General features: G+C 51.8%; 4 protein-coding genes across 4 annotated transcripts; 1 reads left to right on the top strand and 3 right to left on the bottom strand.

The window, feature by feature from the left end:
* Nucleotides 1-272: 272 nt before the first annotated feature.
* COCSUDRAFT_33625 (hypothetical protein) lies at nt 273-813 on the bottom strand. Its single transcript, XM_005646530.1, has one exon. It carries the CDS (start codon nt 780-782, stop codon nt 540-542), a length of 243 nt encoding a protein of 80 aa, XP_005646587.1. The 5' UTR covers nt 783-813; the 3' UTR covers nt 273-539.
* A 639-nt stretch (nt 814-1,452) lies between these two features.
* Nucleotides 1,453-4,393, bottom strand: COCSUDRAFT_66802 (hypothetical protein; the record flags this gene model as incomplete). Its single annotated transcript, XM_005646529.1, has 8 exons — nt 4,279-4,393; nt 3,891-4,042; nt 3,687-3,772; nt 3,265-3,466; nt 2,763-2,837; nt 2,327-2,413; nt 1,965-2,063; nt 1,453-1,584 (listed from the first exon to the last, which is right to left on the bottom strand). Exons 2-8 carry the CDS (start codon nt 4,032-4,034, stop codon nt 1,453-1,455), a joined length of 825 nt encoding a protein of 274 aa, XP_005646586.1. The 5' UTR covers nt 4,035-4,042; nt 4,279-4,393.
* Nucleotides 4,394-5,775: 1,382 nt separating this feature from the next.
* Nucleotides 5,776-10,689, bottom strand: COCSUDRAFT_16894 (hypothetical protein; the record flags this gene model as incomplete). Its single annotated transcript, XM_005646528.1, has 8 exons — nt 5,776-5,968; nt 6,584-6,684; nt 6,994-7,183; nt 8,181-8,340; nt 8,713-8,843; nt 9,203-9,340; nt 9,774-9,910; nt 10,267-10,689. The coding sequence occupies 8 exons, from the start codon at nt 10,687-10,689 to the stop codon at nt 5,776-5,778; spliced, it is 1,473 nt and encodes a 490-aa protein (XP_005646585.1).
* A 1,659-nt stretch (nt 10,690-12,348) lies between these two features.
* COCSUDRAFT_17018 (ARM repeat-containing protein) lies at nt 12,349-19,128 on the top strand (the record flags this gene model as incomplete). The annotated part of the gene is made up of 15 exons (XM_005646527.1): nt 12,349-12,490; nt 12,786-12,907; nt 13,165-13,298; nt 13,669-13,874; nt 14,295-14,427; nt 14,773-14,897; nt 15,409-15,477; nt 15,777-15,868; nt 16,337-16,464; nt 16,746-16,811; nt 17,193-17,328; nt 17,682-17,804; nt 18,098-18,174; nt 18,436-18,552; nt 18,942-19,128. Coding segments are annotated over 15 exons (1,857 nt in total), but the record flags the coding sequence as incomplete, so codon positions are not given.
* Between the last annotated feature and the right edge of the window lie 1,839 nt (nt 19,129-20,967).

Here is a 20,967-nt window from a genome sequence, read left to right as displayed (position 1 = left end):
GTCAGAAGTGCAGCTGATGCATAGCCACCTTCTCATGAAGACTTGCGCTGTGTCCATGAAGTAAATGCAGTTTGTCTCCTTATATGCTAGGCTCAAGTTTTAGGTCAGAGTGACATGTCGAGTTGTCTATCACTCGTGAAAAGTTTGTGATCAGCGCATGTGACAGTCAATGTTGCTCATGGCTACGTATGTTCTGTGATTGGCACTAGCACTGCCCACCTTTGTGCATTGCAAGGAAGACTGGAAAATACGCAGCGCTTCGTACTTCAGATGCCTATCAGCTGCTCGGCGCAGTGCAAGGCTTGGGGCATGGAGATTGCTGGATGTCAGTTTCAGTGTCTTGCATGCTATTGTTGTGAAAGTGAGTGTCGAGAAGGTTCTCTCATCATGAAGTGATGCATGAATGTGCATGCAAGCTTTCCTGATGACTGAGATATTCCGGGACTTGTTCTGTGTCGCGTCACAGCCGATGTTTGCATGCACCCTCAGATAGGGTTGACTTTGCCCAAACTTTTAGACTCGCATCAAGAGAAGCTCCATTAAAGGGGTAAGTATATCCAGTTGTGCATGACTTGATTTGGGTCGAAGATGAAGTGCTGGACCTGGCGCACTGACAATTGGCCGCTCATGTGGAGCTTTAGTTTAGTGCTTTTGGGTAGCCTTTGGAGGCCGCAAGCTTCAGATTGCATGTGTGCCTTGTCTTGGCAACAGCGAGGCCAAGTGTGTCTAGGCCTACACGCATTGCAGCTTTGATTTCCCGCTATTTGGAGGCTTGTCCACATTTGTGAAGCACCATCTGTAAAGTATTCGTGGAATCACGTCAATCCTCTAATTGTTGAAGCCAACGTGCACATGCAAAAGTCACAATTACAAGAGCTATTGCCACCAACCATCAAACACTTGTAGGCAGAGCACCTTCCGAGACCTTCCACTCAATTTATATTGCATCACTCTCTACGGCTGCGCCAAACTCTCGAAATGCTCTTTACTAAGCTGCAGTAAAGCTTTGGCATGGGAATGTAATGTGAGGCCTAGGCAGCAATGCTGTTTCTACTGGTCTCACCCAGACTGAATCAAGTAATCTCAGCTTGCAAGCAACTTGACCGCACATGACCGAGGCTCAGTCACTCAGCGCACACATAGACACACACAAAGATTATTATTAGTGTTATTAGTGTTATTATTACCCATTTTCCAGTCCCCAAGGACTAGGTACGTCAAGCAACACCTGGAGTATTGCTCTCCAGTCTTCTCGGTTCTTGCCCTTCCTCCACCAGTCATATGGATGCCCAAAAGCATCAAGGTCATCTCTCACATAGTCATTCCAGCTCTTCAATGGTCTGCCTCTAGCCCACTGCCTGACATTGTGGTGAACATCATCTGCAATGGTACCCTAGTGGGATCCATTCTAGCCGCATGTCCCAACCATCGAAGATTGCCATACTCATATTGTCACTTCCTCTGCACAATCACAACGCTGCCCCTGTTGCCAACAGTCACTTGCATGTCCTCGTCCAACAGGATGAAATCCCTGGTCCCCTTTGCTCGCTGGGGGAAATTAATCGTTGCCACTCCATCATCCCCCTGCATCGACCCCAATACAATTCAGGATTATATGTGATCACATTGGAAGACCAGGACAGACTCTCAAAACAACTCAGTGGTCTCGTGCGGGGACGACACAATGCCAGAGAGTCACAAACATCGGGATGGCTTTGTTTGCTACCTGCACACGAGTGACAGACATCAGATGGACAGAATCACGCCAAAAGCCTACGTTAATAACACTAGGGGCAACATTGCAAGGGCCATAAAAAAAGCAAGAACAAAAATCCCGCCAGAAATCTTCACAGTAGGAACTGAAGCCCGTTAGGTAGACCTACTATATGCCTCCTGCTCTGCATTTCCCTGACATGCAAAGTTTCTTCCTCTTTTTTGCCCGCATGAAGTGCTGGTCTGCTCACCATGGAGGGGTTTGCTGCTTTGAAGAAGTCAAGCCAGCGCTGCAGGGCGGCCGCGCCGCTGTCTGCTGGGGCGATCCTGATGGCATTGAAGTACACCACCTGTTTTCAAATTCAAATTCAACTTCAACTTCAAATTCAAATTCGTGATGTGGTGCTTTTTCTGCAGACCACTACAGCAACATGCATGTTTCCACTTGTCACAAATTTTTATTTTCATTAGGCCCTGCCCACACCTCATGGAATTCTTATTAGTGCACCAGATGCATCTGATCATTGCCAAACATATGCATGCTCTACAGGCTGTGAAGGGAAAGATACAATCTGAATAGCATAGCGTTCTTATGAGAGGGCGATTCAATCACCTGCCTGCCGGCCTTGTCAGTGTCCACCTCATACTGACCAAGTGCTGACTGGACACCCACCAACCCAGCCGCATCTCCCTCGGACACCTGCACAGAAATAGCGGCAATCTTTTCTCATATCTTGCCCTTTTGGACTTTCACAATAATTACATTTGGAGTAACAGATCACTTGACTTGCATCTGTCAAAGACAGAGCATTATGGAACTTACATTTCTGGTTCAACATCACAGGTGCCTCACTCGATCCTACTTCTGGAAAACCCTTCCCACACACGTTCTTTTGTTGGCGACCAAATTTCTCGTCTTCAGATTCTCATTCGCTCGCGTGCCTCTTTACTTGAAACAGGGGAGACAGTGCTCCACTTCTGCAGGCGAAACAAGCTGGATGGAATGCCAGGAGCACATATAGAGTGTGGGCAATGCCTCGTGGCCTCACCTCAAAGTAAGTGTTGGTCTGATAGTGCTCCGGTGACTCAACACCTGACAGCATTTCTGTGCCGCTCACCTTGACCTGCACAACCAAGCATCATTCAGTCATCACATCAATGGGAGCAACAGCTCTCCTTTTAAAAAATCACAAAACGATTGACAATTGGAGATTAGAGACTGACATCCCATCTCTGTAATACATGAAAGCTTGCTTCTCCAAGGCAACCCAGAGCTGTACAATTGCTTGGGAACTTTCAGGGCCACAAATAAGGATGGCCAAAATTCACAACTGCAGCAAGCACTTGCACGTCGTGACTTGAACTCAGCAGCATCTGTGCAGCTATGACAGATGTGCCAGCGGACAGACTGAACATTCTACCAAGTGTTGCATTCGAGAAATGAATAGCACAAGGCCAAGCTCTGAAAGAAGATACGAAAAGCGCCTAGAAAGGCTCACTGCAGTGATGACTTTCCTCAGAAAAATGTTGAAATGTAGGAAAATTATTCACCTTGAGGTCCTTGGGAGCAAACTGCTGGAAGGTCAGGGTTCCAAGGGTGGATGTGGAATCAGGCGCCAGGTAGTTTGTTGTGTTGAGGAGCCCGCTGAAGCTGCCGTTGACTAATGCCGCCTCCAGCCGCGGCGGCTGCTCGGCAGCTGCCGCCTTGATCTGCTCCACTAGCGCCTCAACCTCTGGAGTCAGCTTCCCGGTCCTGCCGCAGGTATTTGTGTAATTCATTTCATCTAATCATTTAAGAACACCGTTTATCCTCATCCTCATTGTACAAGCCTTTCCTGCCAAGAGGCAAGGGGCGCTGCACCAATCGTCAGTGCTGTCTGAAGGCAGCAAGGAAAGGCAAATTGCTCCTGGTGCACATGTTATACAGATAAGATTGGGCAACCGGGAGAGAGTGGATTCAGCTGCTTTATCACCTGAGGGTCTTCTCCCCACTTTGAAGTGCCTGCACCAGCTGTTGCTTCAGGTGCAGGGAATCTGTTGCCAACGCTGCAGTGCACATCTGCAGGCAAGCAGACCATATTTTAGAGAAACAATACAGCAAGAATCAAGTGTGGGACTTCCCACATCAAAGCTGCAGTCAATCGATTGTGTACATAAAAGTAAGCAAGGCGTCTCACCAGTCCGTGCTTGACCTTCGGAGATGGTCTAGAGTTGTGACGCAATTTGTCTGGCATGTGCCTACGAAATGCAGGCAGTTGGGCGCCACATTGGAAAGTCTGTTTGCTGCATGTGCTTGTGGCATGCCCACACGGTAAAGCCATCAAGGGACCTGCAACCAACGATCTAATCAGCGAATTTGTATATAAGAAACACGTTTACGATATCACCAACCCCGTGCATATCGCATTTGTGCCTTAGTGGTGGGAAGTCATTGAGACCGGGCATCTACTTGCTGAGAGCCAGGTAAGACAGATCGGAGCAGCGCCGTCTCAGCGTGCATGTTTAGTGCATTTACCACAAGAAAATTAGCATCGTTGTTTTTTCTTTAGTAGAGGAAACGCTTGCCTGGGCAATGAACTGGTTGGAATCCTTTCTGGTCTCGTTTGCGTACAAGTATCAGCAACTCAATGCGCTTGTTTGATCGCTTGTTTGAGAAATTGCGAATTTCAGTGGGTGCAGGATCTCCAGGACGAACAAGATTATGGAAATCAAAGTTTAGCAGAAGGAAACAATGATCAGAAGACCACGACAGCAGCTTCGCGCAACGACGAAGCTGCATCGCTGCCAATTGGGAACTTCATCCTCCCACTTGCAAGGGCTTTTTTATTTACCGGTATATGCAGCATGCAGCACTGTCTCAGGACAGCAATTAGGCCGTGAATTCTCAAAGCTTTTCACATCTGGTACAGCACATGTGCTCCAACAGAGTTATGTGCATGTTGCGCGATGCAGGCCCGGCAGATGAATCAGCGGCTCAGGCCCTGCCCGGGGCAGAGCTCACTTTGCAGCAGCAGCGGCGGATGGCGGTCCTGATAGCCCTCATATAAGCCATCCGAGCGCCATTTCCCACTCCGTGACAAAGCATTTTGAATTCAAACTCAAACCGACCGAGGCACGCGCATGAGTACTAGTAGTACATGCACTTCAGAGCAGACGCAGGACCCTGCCGTATTGTAGCACTGCTGCCGGTTGTGATGTCCTGTGCGCAGTAATTTGGCTCTAATAAAAATCCAAAGGGTTCCGCATGTGCCATGGCAGCTGTGAATTAGTGTGGGGAGCAGGCACATTGTCAGTTTTATTTGGTGATGCGCAGAATTGCGGCCTTTTAGTTATTCACTTTCTCTTCCAGTTTGTCTCTTTGCTTTGCAAAACGACCTTGACCTGACAGATCTTCCGCCAACGAAGCTTTGTGAAGCCAGAAGAAGGAGTGAAGCAGCCACTGACGTGCTAAAGCCCTGCGAGACAGAGAAGTGAAGGTCAAGATAGTTTTGCAAAGGGGCCTGCAAATTTAAGATCTGCAGACTTTTCATCAAATTCAGAAGCTGGGAGGCCTGTATAACCGCAGACCGTTGGCAGTATCAATGGCAGCGTATTTTTGGGGTTGGTGGCGTCTTATCAGATGCTGCTCGATGCATGTCACACGAATTTGAATTCATCCTCGTGAGACTGTGAAACGAAATTCTCATTTAAGTTGTCCCAGAATGTCAACTTCATCTAGCTAGCATTAATTTCCTGCCCAGTGCTGTTGTTCGATCATAGCGGACCCCCAGCGCTGGTGGCCCAGCCAGCTGCAGAGCCAGGTTACCCCCGGGGTTGACTGGGCCAGTCAATACTTTCACCCTCTCTAGAATCTACAATCTACAACTGTCGTGATGGAGTACTTCTGACAGAAGGATCTTGTCGGTGTCACCATCCAGTATCAATCTCCGAGTGTCTAGATGTCAAGCCGGGCACTGACCATGAGAATCACAAAAAAGTATCGGACTTGTCCAAGTTGGCTGGAGACAATGTCATGTGAGCGACTGACTGACAAGCACGCAAGCCTGAGTCATCGGCGATGACTCATTTGTTCAGCACGCCCGCCTGGCGCAGGATACGCTCCAGGCCGTCCAGCGCGCGCATGTCATCCGCCGGGAACTCGGTCACCGCGCGCGCTTTCGAATTCGAATTCAAGATCCACAGCCGACCCAGGAACCCACCCTCCTTGCTCGGCTGCGCGGCCTCCTCCTCGCTAAACACAAATGCAAATGCCGCCCTGCACAAAACCAAAACCTTGCTTGTTCTTTAATTGGCCAACTCCCACAAGAAGTAGAATGGTCCGCTCCTATGCTTGAATATTCCCCCAAATTGCATCATCTGTGGATCTGCTGTTGTTTCGAGCTCCCCAGCCTCTGTATTTGCATCTCAATGAAACACTTGGGCATGCCATAACACCCATTTTCGTAGGTGCTCCTCTAGATTGGGCGGAGATTTAGGAGAACATAGATCCTCTTTAGGAGGTAACAAGAGCACATCTGCATTACTCTGGTCATTAGGAGCCAGATGAGGCGCCCTACTCCAGCCTGCATGGCAGGAATATGCAAGAGACAGCCCTGGCTCTGGCAAAGGGGCACTACAGACACATAACTATAAATAGAAGGACATTAATCTTTGATACCATTTGCTCATGTCCCTGCAACAATCAACCTTGGTTGCTCTTCCCAGCAACACAGAGCCGGCCTGTCATTTCACATTCCTCTCTTCTTTGCATGTCTGTTGGAAGCAGGGCTGGTCTGGACTAGAAGACACTTCAATTGACTGCAATTGGAGCTCAATGCTGCAAGTTAACACACTCCGTGAGTCATTGTGAGCTCAGTGGAGGGAAATCTACCTGAAGTCCTGGGGCGTTGCCTGTACAGGCGCAGCAAAGTGTGCAGGGATAATTCGCCGGAACTCCCAACTGCTGGTTATGTCACTCACCCACCTCCTTGTCTGTCACAGCCATGCCATACTTCAGCTTGACACACTGACTCCCTGGGATTGCTTTTCCCAGGCTTTCCGGTGTGTTTTGGCAAGGGAACTCCCATTGTGCATACATGAAAATACATGCAAGTGCTCTGAGAGCACAGCAGATCCCAGCCATCCTGACAGCAGATCGGAGCATGCAAATCTGAGGAAACATTCAATGTGCTGGCCAGTGCATGCATATGAATAGCTGAGTTTGTTGGGTTTTCCACAAACCGCTGGATTCATCTGGGCAAAAGCGGATGATTCACAAAGCAGCAGCCGCAAAGCACGTACCTCTTCCCGCGAGTTCAAAAACACCAGTTTCTTCAGCACCGGCGAGACCAGAAGCTTCCCGGAAACTGCCGCGAAGCTGCGCGCCGGCTGCAGCAGGTTGAAGGGCACGAAATAAAGAATCTGCAGCGCCATCCGCTGCCAGCCTGTTCCAAGAAAAAGACATTGACATTTCAGCTCTGCTCTTAAAAGGCTCTAGCTCAAGTGAAGGTTTTTGCTGCAGACTTGTTGGTATCTCAGGGCAATTTCTGGCTGTCGTCTCGAGTGTAATGCCCCTCAGTACTCCACAGCACACCAAGCACAGCCTTGCAAGGCTAAGGACACTAAAGTGCCACATCCTGAGCCAGTCTGCAGCCTTGCATCAGGATATCCGCAGGGCTCTTCCAAATGTTGTGAAGAGTTTATGAATGGCTCCATCACGATATGCCTGTTCAAAGGGCTCTTCAAGATGTACTTCCAATGTTTGTCTTGCCCATAATACATGAGCCCCGGCTGGCGGGGGGCGGTATAAATACTGAGCACCATGCCCACGGTTGATTGGGTCTTGCTTGGTTCTGGCGAGTCCAAGAAGGGGTGGGATTGTGGCAACCTTCACCTGCAGCTTGTCTGCAGACGCACCTTGCCTCTGCCAGGAAAAGCGTGTAATAATGATAAAATATTATGAATGAAAATAATGATAATGATGACACAGGAGGAATATGCGCACCCAGCTGCAGCTGCTGCGATCTGTTCTGGGGCGTTGCCTCTTCCTGAGTCTCGGGTTCCCCCTCTGGGTCCCCCCCGCTTAGCGCCCTCACGCTCGCCGGCACCGGTCCCCCCGCCTCCATCAAATTTTCTTCCTTCACAACCTGCACAAAACCCCCAATAAATCCCTCTGGACCCTTGCATTCCGTAAGCCCTATATCTGTTGCATCTTCTCAGGACAGGGATGCACCGCCTCCATAATATTTCAACCCTCAGAACCTGCTCCCAATCATTATTCAACGTTTGATCGGCACTCAAATCTCGCAAGGAAGGCTGCACGGGTGATCATACCAAGACAAGAATGCAAGACATACAAGGCAGTGCAACATAGTTGCACTGCACGTCTGAAAATATTTAAAATACGAATCCTGGACGTCATGGGGACGTATTGGCGTTCCAGACGGCCTAGGACGGCTAGATTAGTCATACCATCCCGAAAGGATGACTAATTACCTGTCTGGTGGCCTAGATTGGCTACTGCACTTTTTGTGAGGACAAATAAACTCACCTCTGGGGCGGTTTGGGGAACCATGATGACTGAATCGGTGGTGAGCAGCGTTCTTGTGGCCTTGTGGAAGAATGCCACCTCCAAGAAGGGCCCAATGCCTGCCATGTGCACACAACTCCATCAGAAGACCAGGTTGATGTCCCATCAGATTATTTACATTTATTATTATATTATATATATTATTTCTTATTATACATTTATCATCGTATGTCTTTGGAACCCTGGTAGCTTTTCCCTGGAGGCACATGCAGGCAGACCATGCCAAGGAGAGTCAGACAGAGCATTCCACAGCAAGTCCCCATCTCTTATGTCACACAACTCAATGCCCGAGCCAGGACTGCTGTCAAGGATCCTAACTTACCATGCCATGTAATGTTTGCCCCACTCAAGAGGTAGTTTGAGACCTTACAGTCCAGAAAAACACCACGTGTCAACGATTGTGCAAGTGGTGACGGGAGAAAGTGCCGCACCAACAGCTGAGGAGAAGATCTTCTGCTCGAGCTCGTCAGCCCAGGGGGTGGATGCGTCGTTGTCTACCAGGATGCTGGAGGGGAATATGCCGAAGAACTGCACCGGCAGCCACAGCGGCCAGCTCCATTGCCTGAAAGGCATCGCACCAAAATTGTCAGCGGTCCCATTTTTCCCTTGTTGTATAGGTGCGAATCCTCTATCTTCTGAGATTCCTCCAAGCACAAGGAATGCTAAGTGTGCCAGTCCCCTATCGATTGAGCTAGCAGCACAGGTCTTTTGTACAAACTTGCAGCCTGAATACAGATCAGCTTCTGCCCTGACCAAGAAGGCAGGAAAGAACATGCAGATAATGTCACTTCGCCCATCCAAAATGATGCAAGAAGCATGCAGCATGTCACTTTCTTGCCTATCCCGGGGCATGGAATGCGCAAAGTGGGGACACGCAAAGCAGCATGCAGTCAGTCCAGGAATTAAGGATTATGTAATCACCTGGGTGCCACGTGGACCTGCGCAGAAGGGAACGCGCGCGAGAACGGCCCCACGAACAGCTTGTGCTCTACTGCGAATGTTGGCAGCACTATGTGCTCCACTGGTGCCCCCAGCTCCTTCACCAGCGCCACACACTCCCTGTGCAATGCCACATCTACCGAGTTTGTACAGTGCCTTTCTAGACACAACTTGAATGGATCAATGGGTGGGAGGTGAGGCATGACATGGCGATGCATACCATATCTGTAGGCGCTCTCTGGCCTTCCACCAAAGCATAAAGTCAGGCTCTGCAATCTCGATTGCGCTAATGATGGGCGCAGCTGAGTGCTATGAGCTGTGTGTGTGGCTGGACTGCATGCTGCTCAAAATTATCAACGCAGAGTAAGATCCCAAACACGCACGAGAAGCATACACAGGGCGCAAGAAGGATGTTGGGCAAAATCTATAAACCTTTTCTTGACAACCAGCCTGTCAGCCATTCAAAATGTATGATGACCTAGCACGCAAAGGTGCACAGCAGATCAAGCCTGAGGTCTCGGTGCAAATGCAAATAGATAAAGGGGCGACCCACTTGGTGGGCGCGATGGGGGCGTGCACCCAGAGCCCCCCGCTGCGCAGCTTGATGACAGTCATGCGCACGTTGGTGGTCACATTACTAAATCCCAGCGCCTGCTCCTGCTCGAATGTCCACATACTGCCGCGCTCCACCTGGCAAGCACATCAATTTTCAAATTTGCGATCGAATTGACTATTCATGCATTAACGACTGACTCCTACGAGCGCGCCTGCTTTGGCCTGCATGGCTGCAACTAACTCGTTTTATTCGAATTTGTTCTTATAAAATGGAGGCAGTGGCGGCCATGCAGCAGTAAGTGCACAGCTGGTGTGAACACCAATGAAAAGGGGTTGTACTGCTACAAAAGAGCCGCTTGTTCCGAGCCTTACTAAGGCATAGTGATGCCTGTTGACGGAGTGGCATTTGTGCATGGGGATCTCCTCGGCAGGTGAATGTATGGTGCAAGCAATTTGAGGGAGGCCTTATTTAGCCGGTGAAAGGGGCACACCTCATATCGTATCGTCCTTCTTGTGAGGAGCGGTCCCAGAGGAAATGGAAACCCTGTGATGTTCCAATAGAAGCGCCCACCCTTTCTACTGCTTTTCGCCTGCCCTCTGGTCTCTCCAGACGTCTGCTTAATTGTCTTCCCGCGCTTACTTCCCTGTGAAACCCTCTGCTTCACTGTGCCACTGCCCAATTTCTGCCTGCTACGTTGAGATGAGCCATTCTGTGTCGAGGATCCTTTTTTGGTGGCGTTGCTGGCACTCTCACTGTCCCTCTCGGATGTGGTCCACCTTTTCAGTGTTCCCTTGACTGTCTTAGACCAGAAAGACGCCGGGGCATCCGGCTCCTGTGTGGCTTTCCGAGCAAGAATCAAACCTGCTCCTTGCTTCCTGCGGCTGCGCCTGTATTGGCATGCATGCAGATTCATAATCCTACAATATATTGCACAGGTAAGAAGCTTATTTAAATAGCCAATGATCATATGAGAAGGATGATGGAAAGAAAGGGCGTCCAGATATGCCAGGGGCACACCTTGCAAGGTTGCATCTGAGGCTGTGCGCTGGCCACTGGCCGGGAAGGCTAGTGATGGTGGCTCTGCAGTCTGAAGAGCTATCAGCACGGTGTGACGAGGTGGTTGCCCCACGTTGAGAATGCAGACGACTGCAATCCCACATATTTGAGGTCCTATCTCCTGTGACTGCTCTGCTGAGACATGCAAGAGAAAAGTCGTTTCTGTGCCATGTGCGATCGCAAATGATACAACAAGCCCTCATAGCTTGGAGGATGATCGGATCGCATTTCTTGTCCTTGGGTATCCTCACAGTTCGTAATCTCTTACGCAATCTTGCTTGCTGGGCAGCTAAATAAGATTGATATGTAATTTTTCAAGCTAACAGGCAAAGTGTGAAACATTAAGCAAGATCCAGCGGAAGGCAGATCGCTTCCTGGGTACTCACCGTGATATGAACGCAGCAAAAAGTACGAATTTGGGATGTGATCGCCGGACTCTCTCCCCTTAAATTCAACAATCAATTTTCGACCTACCTACCAATTGCTCTTTTTGAATCATTCGACGACGTGTTTGCTGCGCTCGCATCCTCGCGTTCTGTGGCGGGAAATTGCGTTAGTAATCTATCCATGTGGCTATTACTAACTATCTCCATTCCATTGCAAACGCTCGCTCTTCCGCATAGCGCAAGTGGTGATCTTACCCAGGAGTATGTCTGGAAGAAGAAGGATGGTTACCTGTAAGTCTACATTGGCATCGTGAGGAGCACCGTGCCTGCACTAGGTGATGGCTCAAAGTTGCAATCTCCCAAAAGCGCTCTTGCTTAGATGGGGTGCAGATCGCCTCGATGCAGATCTCACCACTAAGATTCTTAGCTCTGATGTCATGGAGCTTTGGTAGATAAGCGGATCTTGCACGCCCCTGCACCTGATCGAGATCTTCTTGCAGCCATCAGTGCAGCCATCATAACGCCGCATTGCTCTTTATATAGTCTAATATGAATTACTTAAGAGCTTTTTATCTCATACTTTGCCGGATTCACGGCCCTGGGACCAAGTGCGCGACCCTCAGCAAATGTTGTATTGCAAGATGCAAGCTTGCTCGTATTGCTGGTTGCAGGTAGACAACGGTAGGGTCTCAATATGGAAGACGACGAGAGGGACGAGGCATTTTTTTGCACGTATGAGGCCACGCATGTCGAGGAAGCCGACGAGCTTGCAGCCATCGTCTCCAGGGTGGATGGCAGCCAGCACAGCTCAGCTGTGGACCAGCTCTTTGACCGCTACCACAAAATAGTGCGCTGCCGACCTCCCAAAATGATCTGAATGATACATCACAATAACGTCCGTCTTTCCAAAATTTGACTCAATCCAAGGAACTGATGTGGTCAACAAGAGTGCTCGCCGTGACTGCATCAGAGAACAACATACTTATTTCTTGAGCTTCTTGAATGAACACAATCTGGCTACTTGTGTCAGTGCTGTCCGAGTCCATGACACGGGTGCCTGTTCTTGCATTTGACTGCTGTGAAGACTGAATTCTTTCTCACATCCACTATTTCTCCCTGAGAAAAACCTACTAATGTTTATGCAGCTGGAGAAATACCATGAGCAGGCGCAGCTGCTGGACCCTCTGCTGGCCAGCTTAGTCACCCCTCTGTCATCGGTGCTCCGCCGCGAAGCAGACAATGGCTGCGCACCGGATCTGACTGCAGTGCAGAGTGCTTCCCGCTTTCTCTGGGCCCTGATTACAGTCAGGTGCCTGATATAAACCTTCCACCTCACATGGATTGATCTTTAAAAAATTCCATTTGAACATCTCTGCATCTATTGTCTTGAGCTTACCTAGAAAGCAGAAAACCAGGCTATGTTATGTCGCGATGCATGATGGTGGGTCTCTCAGTCTGGCTTTGAACATGACTCGCATCATCCTATGCACTTTGTTAGAATATCAAGAAGCGTGGCAGCTTATCACGGAGTACAAATGTAGAATACCAGCCAGGAAGGGGAGACAAGGATTTGAACGGATCATTTTTGTGTTTTGTTGCAGGGGACACAAGACAGTGGTGAAGTTTTTCTCCAGTGAGGTGGCGGACCTAGAGCCTGTTCTGGCGCTGCTGCTGCGCTGCGACGCTGAGGTCAGCCCGCTGACATCAGCATCGCGCTTGTTCATTCTAGCAATGCCATATCTTCTGCCCAATCCACCTGTGTGACCTTTGATCTGAACCTCCTTCCAGTGGAGGCAAGCAGAAATAGAAGGAGTGCCAAAACTTGCCCTCACACTGCGGAGATTTACACGATCTAACTCAATGGTTTCGGCTGTGAATGCTGACAGTGCATGCGGTACTGGGCCATGTATTGAAGGTGCAGCTGTTGTGTTGCGCAGCAGACAAAGGAGGGAGGCAACGCCGCCGGAGGGCTGTGGCAGGCGCAGTGCACATTGCTGCTGTGGCTGTCTCAGCTGCTCTACATCCCCTTCAGCCTGGCCTCCGTTGACTCCTCCTTAGGAAGCACTGCCTCGCAGCCCGGGTGCGCTGCTGAATATCTTTCTCTAGACTCCTCAAAAGCACGCCCCTGCATCAAGATCCTCTTGAGCTGCCATGTGCCAAGAACAGGCCAATTTGCGCCCTCCTGACGTAAGCTCTCCTGTCCTGAGAGCATCTGTCTCCTTCTTGAGACTGAACTGGCAAAGAACATGAAAGGCGGTGCGAGCGCTGGAGTAAGTTTATGGCTGCCACGCGGTGCCAAAATCTTTGTATAAGAGCTGCTGGCCTGCATGATGCTGCATTTGCATCCCTTAGCAGCCAAGTGCTGTCCATGATGATGGCCTTCAAGGTGACGAATGCAAGCATGGGCTCTTGCATGCATGGGACAGACATGTGCCGGCACATGCGCGCAGGGCGCTGCCGCCGCTGACGTCGACGCTGCTGGAGCTGAGTCAGCGCCACCTCAGCGACCCGGGCGGCGTGCGAGACATGGCCGGCGTGCTGTTGGGCAGATTACTAACCCGCCCGGACTGCACCGCCGCCCTGGGGGGATTTTTGGCGTGGGCGCACACCTCGCTGCAGGACCATGACAGCCCCAGAGCCGTCTTCACTGTCCCAGGTGTTTGTTCGCTCCTGCTTGGCAGCATCTTGAACCGAAGTGCTGCCACAAGTTGTCAGCATCAGCAGGGGGTGTAGAAGAGTGGGGCTGGTGCATGTCTGTCAAAGGAGCATAATCACATGCATGCCTGTTGCTTGATTTCTGGGGGGCAGTGGGTGGCTCACAAGCGTCTGGCTCTGTTCCCACAAATGCTCTTATCCGCTGACGCAGCACTGCTCAGTCCCATGTTGTCTCATGCCAAATCTGATAGGTATTTCGCAACATATATGCCCATCGCGAGGAACACCACTGACGTCCCCATGGTGGAGAACATGTGAGATCTGCACACAGTACACCCATTCAGGAGCGAGGTCTTCACCTCTCTTCTAGCCTGCGGCCGTTTCCATGTGCCCAATGCTCAGGTGACAAGCTGCTGTGCAGGCGTTGCGCGGACACTGGCGCACATCTTAGAGCAGGGCCAGCGGTCGGCGCTGCTGCCATTCGCGCGGCAGCTGTGGCCGGTGGCGTCGCAGCTTCTTGGCAGCCGCGTGGCAGCTTCCAGCGCCCTCTCCAGGTAGCCACTGGGCAATGTCTTTCGGGAACGTCTTATACCTCCACAAAATGCATCCACTTCTTCCAACAACAGGAAACAAATGGTGCTGGCACTTGAAAGCCCGTAAAATTGGCAAGGATGGAGATGAGCTGAGGTTGCTTCTCAAAAATTGGGCAATCATTTTCTTGATGCTGCAACAGAAACCCTCGGAACTCTAGTCCTTGCCGTGGTGTGTACACCGATGGGTTGAAAAGCTATATTGATTTGGCCAAACGCAGTCGCCTGACACTTCACCGGTCAGATGCCCTATTTGTTGCGCTCACATCATGGTTCCTAGTTATCATTAGTCATCCATTTGTCATGCAGGAAGCTGGCCCTGAAGCTGGCGCAGCGGGTTGCGCTGGCTCTGCTGCCGCCGCGCGTTCTGCAGTGGCGATACATGAAGCGCTGCGCTGACATCACCGACACCCTGGCAGGCACCTCCGACGCAGGTGGGTGTTGAAATTCTGGGAATTTTAAAATTGTATACATCAAATACACGCTATTCCTGACAGGGCAAGGTGCGTTGGGAGACAAGCTGCTTGTGAAAGGCTGCCACAGTCCCCACCCCTAGAAAGGATATGGCCTTGCCAGATCCAAGCACGACCCAATCACTGATGGAACACTGACCTGCAATCTCACGCGCTCCATCCAAAGAGTACTTTCAGAGGGTCTGGGCTTGATATCCTGCAATCCTGTGTTGGGGCTTCTCGGGGTCTGCTTCCTTCTTTCGACGAGGCCCCACTGTTGTGCCATGTGCATCAATTCCTGGCATCCAACTTGGCATGTATAGGGCATGTAGATGACAGGTGGGTTACAATGCATGATTGAACCTAAGTAGGTGACAATGCATGTTGCATGCATGCACAGCTCTGGGCGAGGGGAATGCACTGCAGGGAGGGGACTCGGACCCCTCAGCTTCAGAGGGGGGCGCCTCTCCTATTGGTGTCCTGGAATCTGCAGCGGGGGGACAGCCTCTGGGAGGGGACCCTGATGATGTCAGCATCCCAGAGGAAGTTGAAGAGATCCTAGGTTGGCAGCCTACTCCACTGCCTCTCTCTGACACCAGCTCGTCCCAATCCCAGATTGTCACCTGTTTTTGCAGTCCTAAGGACCACATTTGTCGTTTGCTCTCCCCTTCTTTAGTTCATTTGCATCATCTCTGCTAGTGGTATGCATGCCCGACAGGATACTCTGCAAAAATGGATCATACCCAACATTCCCGGAATGCAAAATGGCACCACCCTGGCGGCTGTGATGCGATTGATGCATCTGCCTTGACAAGGCATGTGTTATGACTTCGAGTTTGAATTTTGTTGGTGCCAAACCAGGCGCACTGCTGGAGAGCCTGGCTGACAAGGACACAGTGGTCAGGTGGAGCGCTGCCAAGGGCATCGGCAGAGTCTCTGCTCGCCTCCCAAAGGTCGCTATCCCCCAATCCCCTAAAACTTTCCTGGCGCAATGGACTTCATCTGGGAGATCCTGCCCTCATAGCAAATTGTGAAATGTGGGGCACTGAAGTGGTGCGCACAGGTGCACTTGCAGGAGATGTTCTAGCACCCCTGAGAACCTTAGCAACCTGCCAGTCAGCCTTCTTATTTACCTCCTCCACTCCTTCACTCTTTCGATTCAAATATGGTGAATTACATTTGCTTGCTGTGTTGTAAAGCATTGTTTGGTGGTGGGGGTGGTGGTATGTTCCTTAATACGCACGCCTCACTTGGACTTGGACTTTCAGTATGATACCATATGGGCTGCAGACCAGACCTTCAGGCCCCACAGATGTGGCTGCAGACACTCTGTGTGTATGCCCTATGGCCTTCGGGCTTTGGGTTTGCCGACACTGTAATAATAATAATGGTGAATAACACTTGAATGTGTCGCTGTGCAGGAGCTGGCGGACGAGGTTTTGGAAGCTGTGCTGGACCTGTTCAGCGACGGGGAGAGGGACGCCGCGTGGCACGGCGGCTGCCTGGCACTCGCTGAGCTGGCGCGGAGGGGACTGCTGCTACCGCATCGGTGAGCATTGCAAATTCTTTGTCATTGCGCATCTGTCCTGCTTTGGCTGACTGAACTTACATTAACAGCATGCTTCAACATGTTCACTTGGGTGAGTCTATGCCATGCTTCATTCAACTGACAGGCCATTTCCCCTCTGTAAGTGTCTGTCGGTCTTTCTCGTGTCTTGGGAGGTACACGCACCGCTAGTATGACTTGGGCATACAACATGAGCGCCGTGCACAGCTGCTGGCACCACATAAGAGCCCAGTTGACTTCAGTTTGGAACATGTGCTGTGCAGGCTGCCTGACTTGGCGCCCCTCATTGCCTCTGCCCTGCAGTTTGACGTGCGCAGAGGCGCCCACAGGTAATTCCCTAGCCCCCCATCTGGCATGCCCGTGACGCATTGATCTGTGCCCGCTCCTCTTGTGCCCTAAGAAACCTGAGCAGCCAGTATCCCTCAAATGACTCCCTGTCTGAGGTGCTGCATCTCTTTTACTAGCCCAGCTGGATCCCTGCACCAAGCACCCACTGGAAGGACCAAGGAAAGCTACAGCGAGAAAGCACGTTTATTCTGCTTGCAACACATGCAGAAGCAAATGCAAACCTGGCGCATTTGCTGCTGCAGCATGGCAGCGTGTGTGAGGGATGCTGGCAGCGTCATACTGAACCCGCTTATTATGGGCGCAGATAATTGAGCGATTATATGATGAGTATTTCTGAAATTTTTGCGCCTTTGCTGCTGCAGCGTGGGAGCGCATGTGAGGGACGCTGCCGCGTATGTGTGCTGGGCGTTTGCGCGCGCGTACGAGAAGGAAGCCATGGCGGAAGCTGCGCGGCAGCTGGCACCGGCGCTGCTGGCGGTCGCATGCTACGACAGAGAGGTGTGTTCGCTGATATGGCATCCCTTGGGAATATCATGAACCAGCCTTGCAAACACGGCGGTGCAAAAATACTACTGCAGATCCCTTTCTCTTCGTGGCAGCAGGCCTCTGACAAGGCGTGCCTTCTTGCAAGCGCGAATCCCAGTGCCCCGAGGTGTTGGCAGCTGGCTCAGTAGAAAGTTGCTTCATCTGATGGCCAAGAACCTGATTTTCCGCTGAGGGCCTCACATGACACCGCTGATCATGCGGAGCACCAGTGTGCTTCTGTGAGGTGACGCTCTTATGGCAACGACTCCCGGCGCTTTACTATATATTTTTTAAACGCTCGAATGGAGTGTATCTGCCGTGCGCAGGTGAACTGCCGGCGCGCGTGTTCGGCGGCGTTCCAGGAGGCGGTGGGCCGCCAGGGAAGCTTCCCCCACGGCATCGACGTCATCTGCCGCGCCGACTACTTCGCGCTCGCCTCTCGCTCAAACGTATGCGCCATTTTTGCTCGTTTACATTGTAATGGGCCACCCACCGTGTTGCATCGGTGTCGCCGTGTTGGGGCTGACATTGCTCACATCCCTAGCCTTCCCCCGTAGATCCAAACCATTTCTGGTTCATAAGTAACTGGCTCTGTTTTGGTTAATACTGACCAGGTCCTGTGAAGCCCGTGAATGGGAATCTGGTGGATGGAGTGTTTCCTTTGCCATGCAGCCGCATGCAGACATGTGCTCGGCTTATTGGAGCTGAAGTCCGGGAAATTGAGGCTTCTGCCCTTCTGTAGGCGTACCTGCTGGTGGCGCCCTTTGTGGCTGGCTTTGTGGAGTACCGCGCCGCCCTCGTGGATCACCTGATTGACAGGTCACCCCTTCACCGTTCACCCTTGCCCTCAAAGTCTCCCACCACTTTTTCTATAGGCTACTTCAGCTCTTATCCAGCATACTCGGCATGGCCTGTTGTGCAGATGACCGCTACCAGCGCATCCTTCTCTCTGCTGGGCATTTCCAAATTACAAATTTCAAATTTTCAGAGTTTGGAGTTCTCGTGGTCGTCGTTCTCGTCGGAGGTCTCTCTCTTTCGAAGTTCTAAATTTTGAAATGATTGTATTCAAGTTGATTGCAGGAAGCTGGGCCACTGGGAGCGCTCGCTAAGGGAGCTGGCCTCTCGAGCGCTGGCCGCTCTAGCGCAAACTGAACCAGAGCTATTTGCAGCCAGCGTCCTTGATCGACTCCTTCCCATGTGCACGGACGGCTGCTTAGAGGCAAGTCCTTTGTGAGCACTTTGTTCCATGCTGCATGCATGCCATCTGGGATGAGGTGTTGCACATGTGCATATTGACGATAGCCTGGAGGCTCGCTTGCACAATTCCCTGTCACTGTATCTTGGTGCATCTGCTCAGATGATCACCTGCTTCTCCTGCTGGAATTTGAGTTTTTTTCTGCCAGGCACGAGTTCATGAGTGTGCTTGTATTTACCAACCGACATCTGCAGGGATGGCAGCCTAGCAGCCTGTGGAGGCTGCATCAAACAAGCAGCTTTTTTTCTTCTCATCTAAAAAGTCGCGCAAGTGAAACAGCGAATAAGAAACAAAGTGGAAAGAATTTCTAGAAAATAAAGGTGAAAGTAAGTTGCATGCAGGTGCGGCACGGGTCTGTGCTGGCGGCTGGTGAGGTGCTGCTGGCGCTGCATGACATCAGCAAAGGCATCAGCAGGGATCGTTTAGTAAGGCTTGCTGATGTGGTGCCGGCACTGGAGGCCGGGCGCCTGTACCGGGGGAAGGGCGGGGAGCTGATGCGCGCAGCAGCCTCCAGGTAAAGAAGTTGAGAAAATGTCCAGTAGTGCTCTTGAAGAGTCACCAAAAGGGCCTAGACCGGGCAATCTGGGATTTTCAGGGACGCAGGTGCTTCCAGTGTTTAGCACAGAACCTGCATTCGATGGACAGCTGCAGTCTGTGTGTACATTGGTTAGCACACAGGGTGGAAACCTCAAACCATTAGTTCAGGTTCAATTGGTGCCTAGCGGCATGGTGTAGCATGGGGGAATAACACACTCACAAGCTTTCACATGCAAAAAGTCTCGCATGCAAGCCATGTACCGACACGTCATCTGCATCTGAGCAGTGGGTCTGCTTCAAACACAGGCTGCTGGAATGCATGGCGCTGAGTCGCGTGCCACTGACTAACTCACAGCGGTCAAAACTGCTGGCAATAGCAGAGGATAACCTGAGACATCCCAACCCGGCCATCCAGGCGGCCTCGGCGGCTGCGCTGCGCGCGTTCTCGCGAGCATATCTCACAGGTAGATTCTCGGGAGCGCCTACCATCATTGGAGTGTGCAGAAAGCGGGAGCAGTTGTTGTGCAAGATCATGACAGCATCTTGCATCACTTGCTGGGCTGAGCTCTGCCCGACCTCGACCTAGTGTCATGAAGGCAGACAGGGCTTGGTTGGGTTCCCCTCGCTTGCAGCAGGCCCTCCAGTTGGCAACAGGCAGTACCAGGTGTCATCCCTCGTCTTGGAAAGTCCCAGCAAGCACGCACACCATTGCCTCACTGATGTCTTCTGCTCCTCTTGCTCCAAGGTGGCGAGCCAGAGGCGGAGGGAATTGTGGCGAGCTACATTGAGGGCCTCAGGCCGAGCGCCCCTGTCGCCAAGAGGCAGGGGTACGCCGCTGCGCTGGCCGCTCTGCCAGCATGCCTGCTGCGGCCGCAAGCACTTGAAGTGCTAGATGCTCTGGGCGATGCTGCACAGGTGGGTGCCAGACTTCCATCAAGCTCCAGGCAGCCTGCAGCGTCGGTCTCCCTCGTCATGTCCCTCGCATCGGCTCGGCTGCAATGTTTCCCCACCAGGAACATGCGCAAAGAGTGGAACAAGAGGCACCTTCACGGACAGACCTGTTAAATGAACATTGACGTGTGCCACTGGTGAAAAAACCGCACCGCTGCCCAACACTCAATACAGACGATCCCATGGGGAGATTGAACCCCGCTCTTTGCATAGCAGGGCCACAGGTGTTTTCGATTCACCCTTCACCCAAGCAGGGCATAGGCGTCCTGAGTGCTTCAAACGTCTGGTCTCAATTCACTTTTTGTGTGCGCAGGTTGAAGGAAATCCGGAGCAGCGCGATGCGGAGGCCCGGGCGGCGGCCGCGCGTGCGATCGCTGACGTGGCCTCTGAGCTGTACCCGGTCGCCGCCCCCGGCGCCGCCGTAACGGTATCGGTCCTTAACGGACCTGCGGCCAAAACGGGCGACGCCGCCAAACTTGAGACCGCCGGATCTGACGGTGCTGAAACAGAACACACAGCCGACGCAAACCTTGCAGCTGAGTCAGGCACGGGACAACTGGCCACAGCCAAGATAGGGCATGCAGCCACATCAGGAGATGCAGCCAAGACGGAAACGGCCACAGCACACACAGCAGGCGAGACAGGCGCAGCCGCACCCAGCACACCCAATGTGCATGCAGCCACCAATTTCTCGCAAGATTCAGCACCGCAAGAGTCAGCAGAGGAAATTTTGGAGGCGCGCGTGCTGCTGCGGTTAGTCACAGCGGCGGCGGATTACTGCACGGATGACAGGGGCGACGTGGGCAGCTGGGTGAGGGAGGCTGCAATGGGATCACTCGCGCAGATCCTGCCGCTGTGGGCCGCGCACC

This window comes from Coccomyxa subellipsoidea (assembly GCF_000258705.1).
Source record: "Coccomyxa subellipsoidea C-169, whole genome shotgun sequence".
Classification (NCBI taxonomy): domain Eukaryota; kingdom Viridiplantae; phylum Chlorophyta; class Trebouxiophyceae; family Coccomyxaceae; genus Coccomyxa; species Coccomyxa subellipsoidea.
This window is presented reverse-complemented; position numbering and strand designations above follow the sequence as displayed.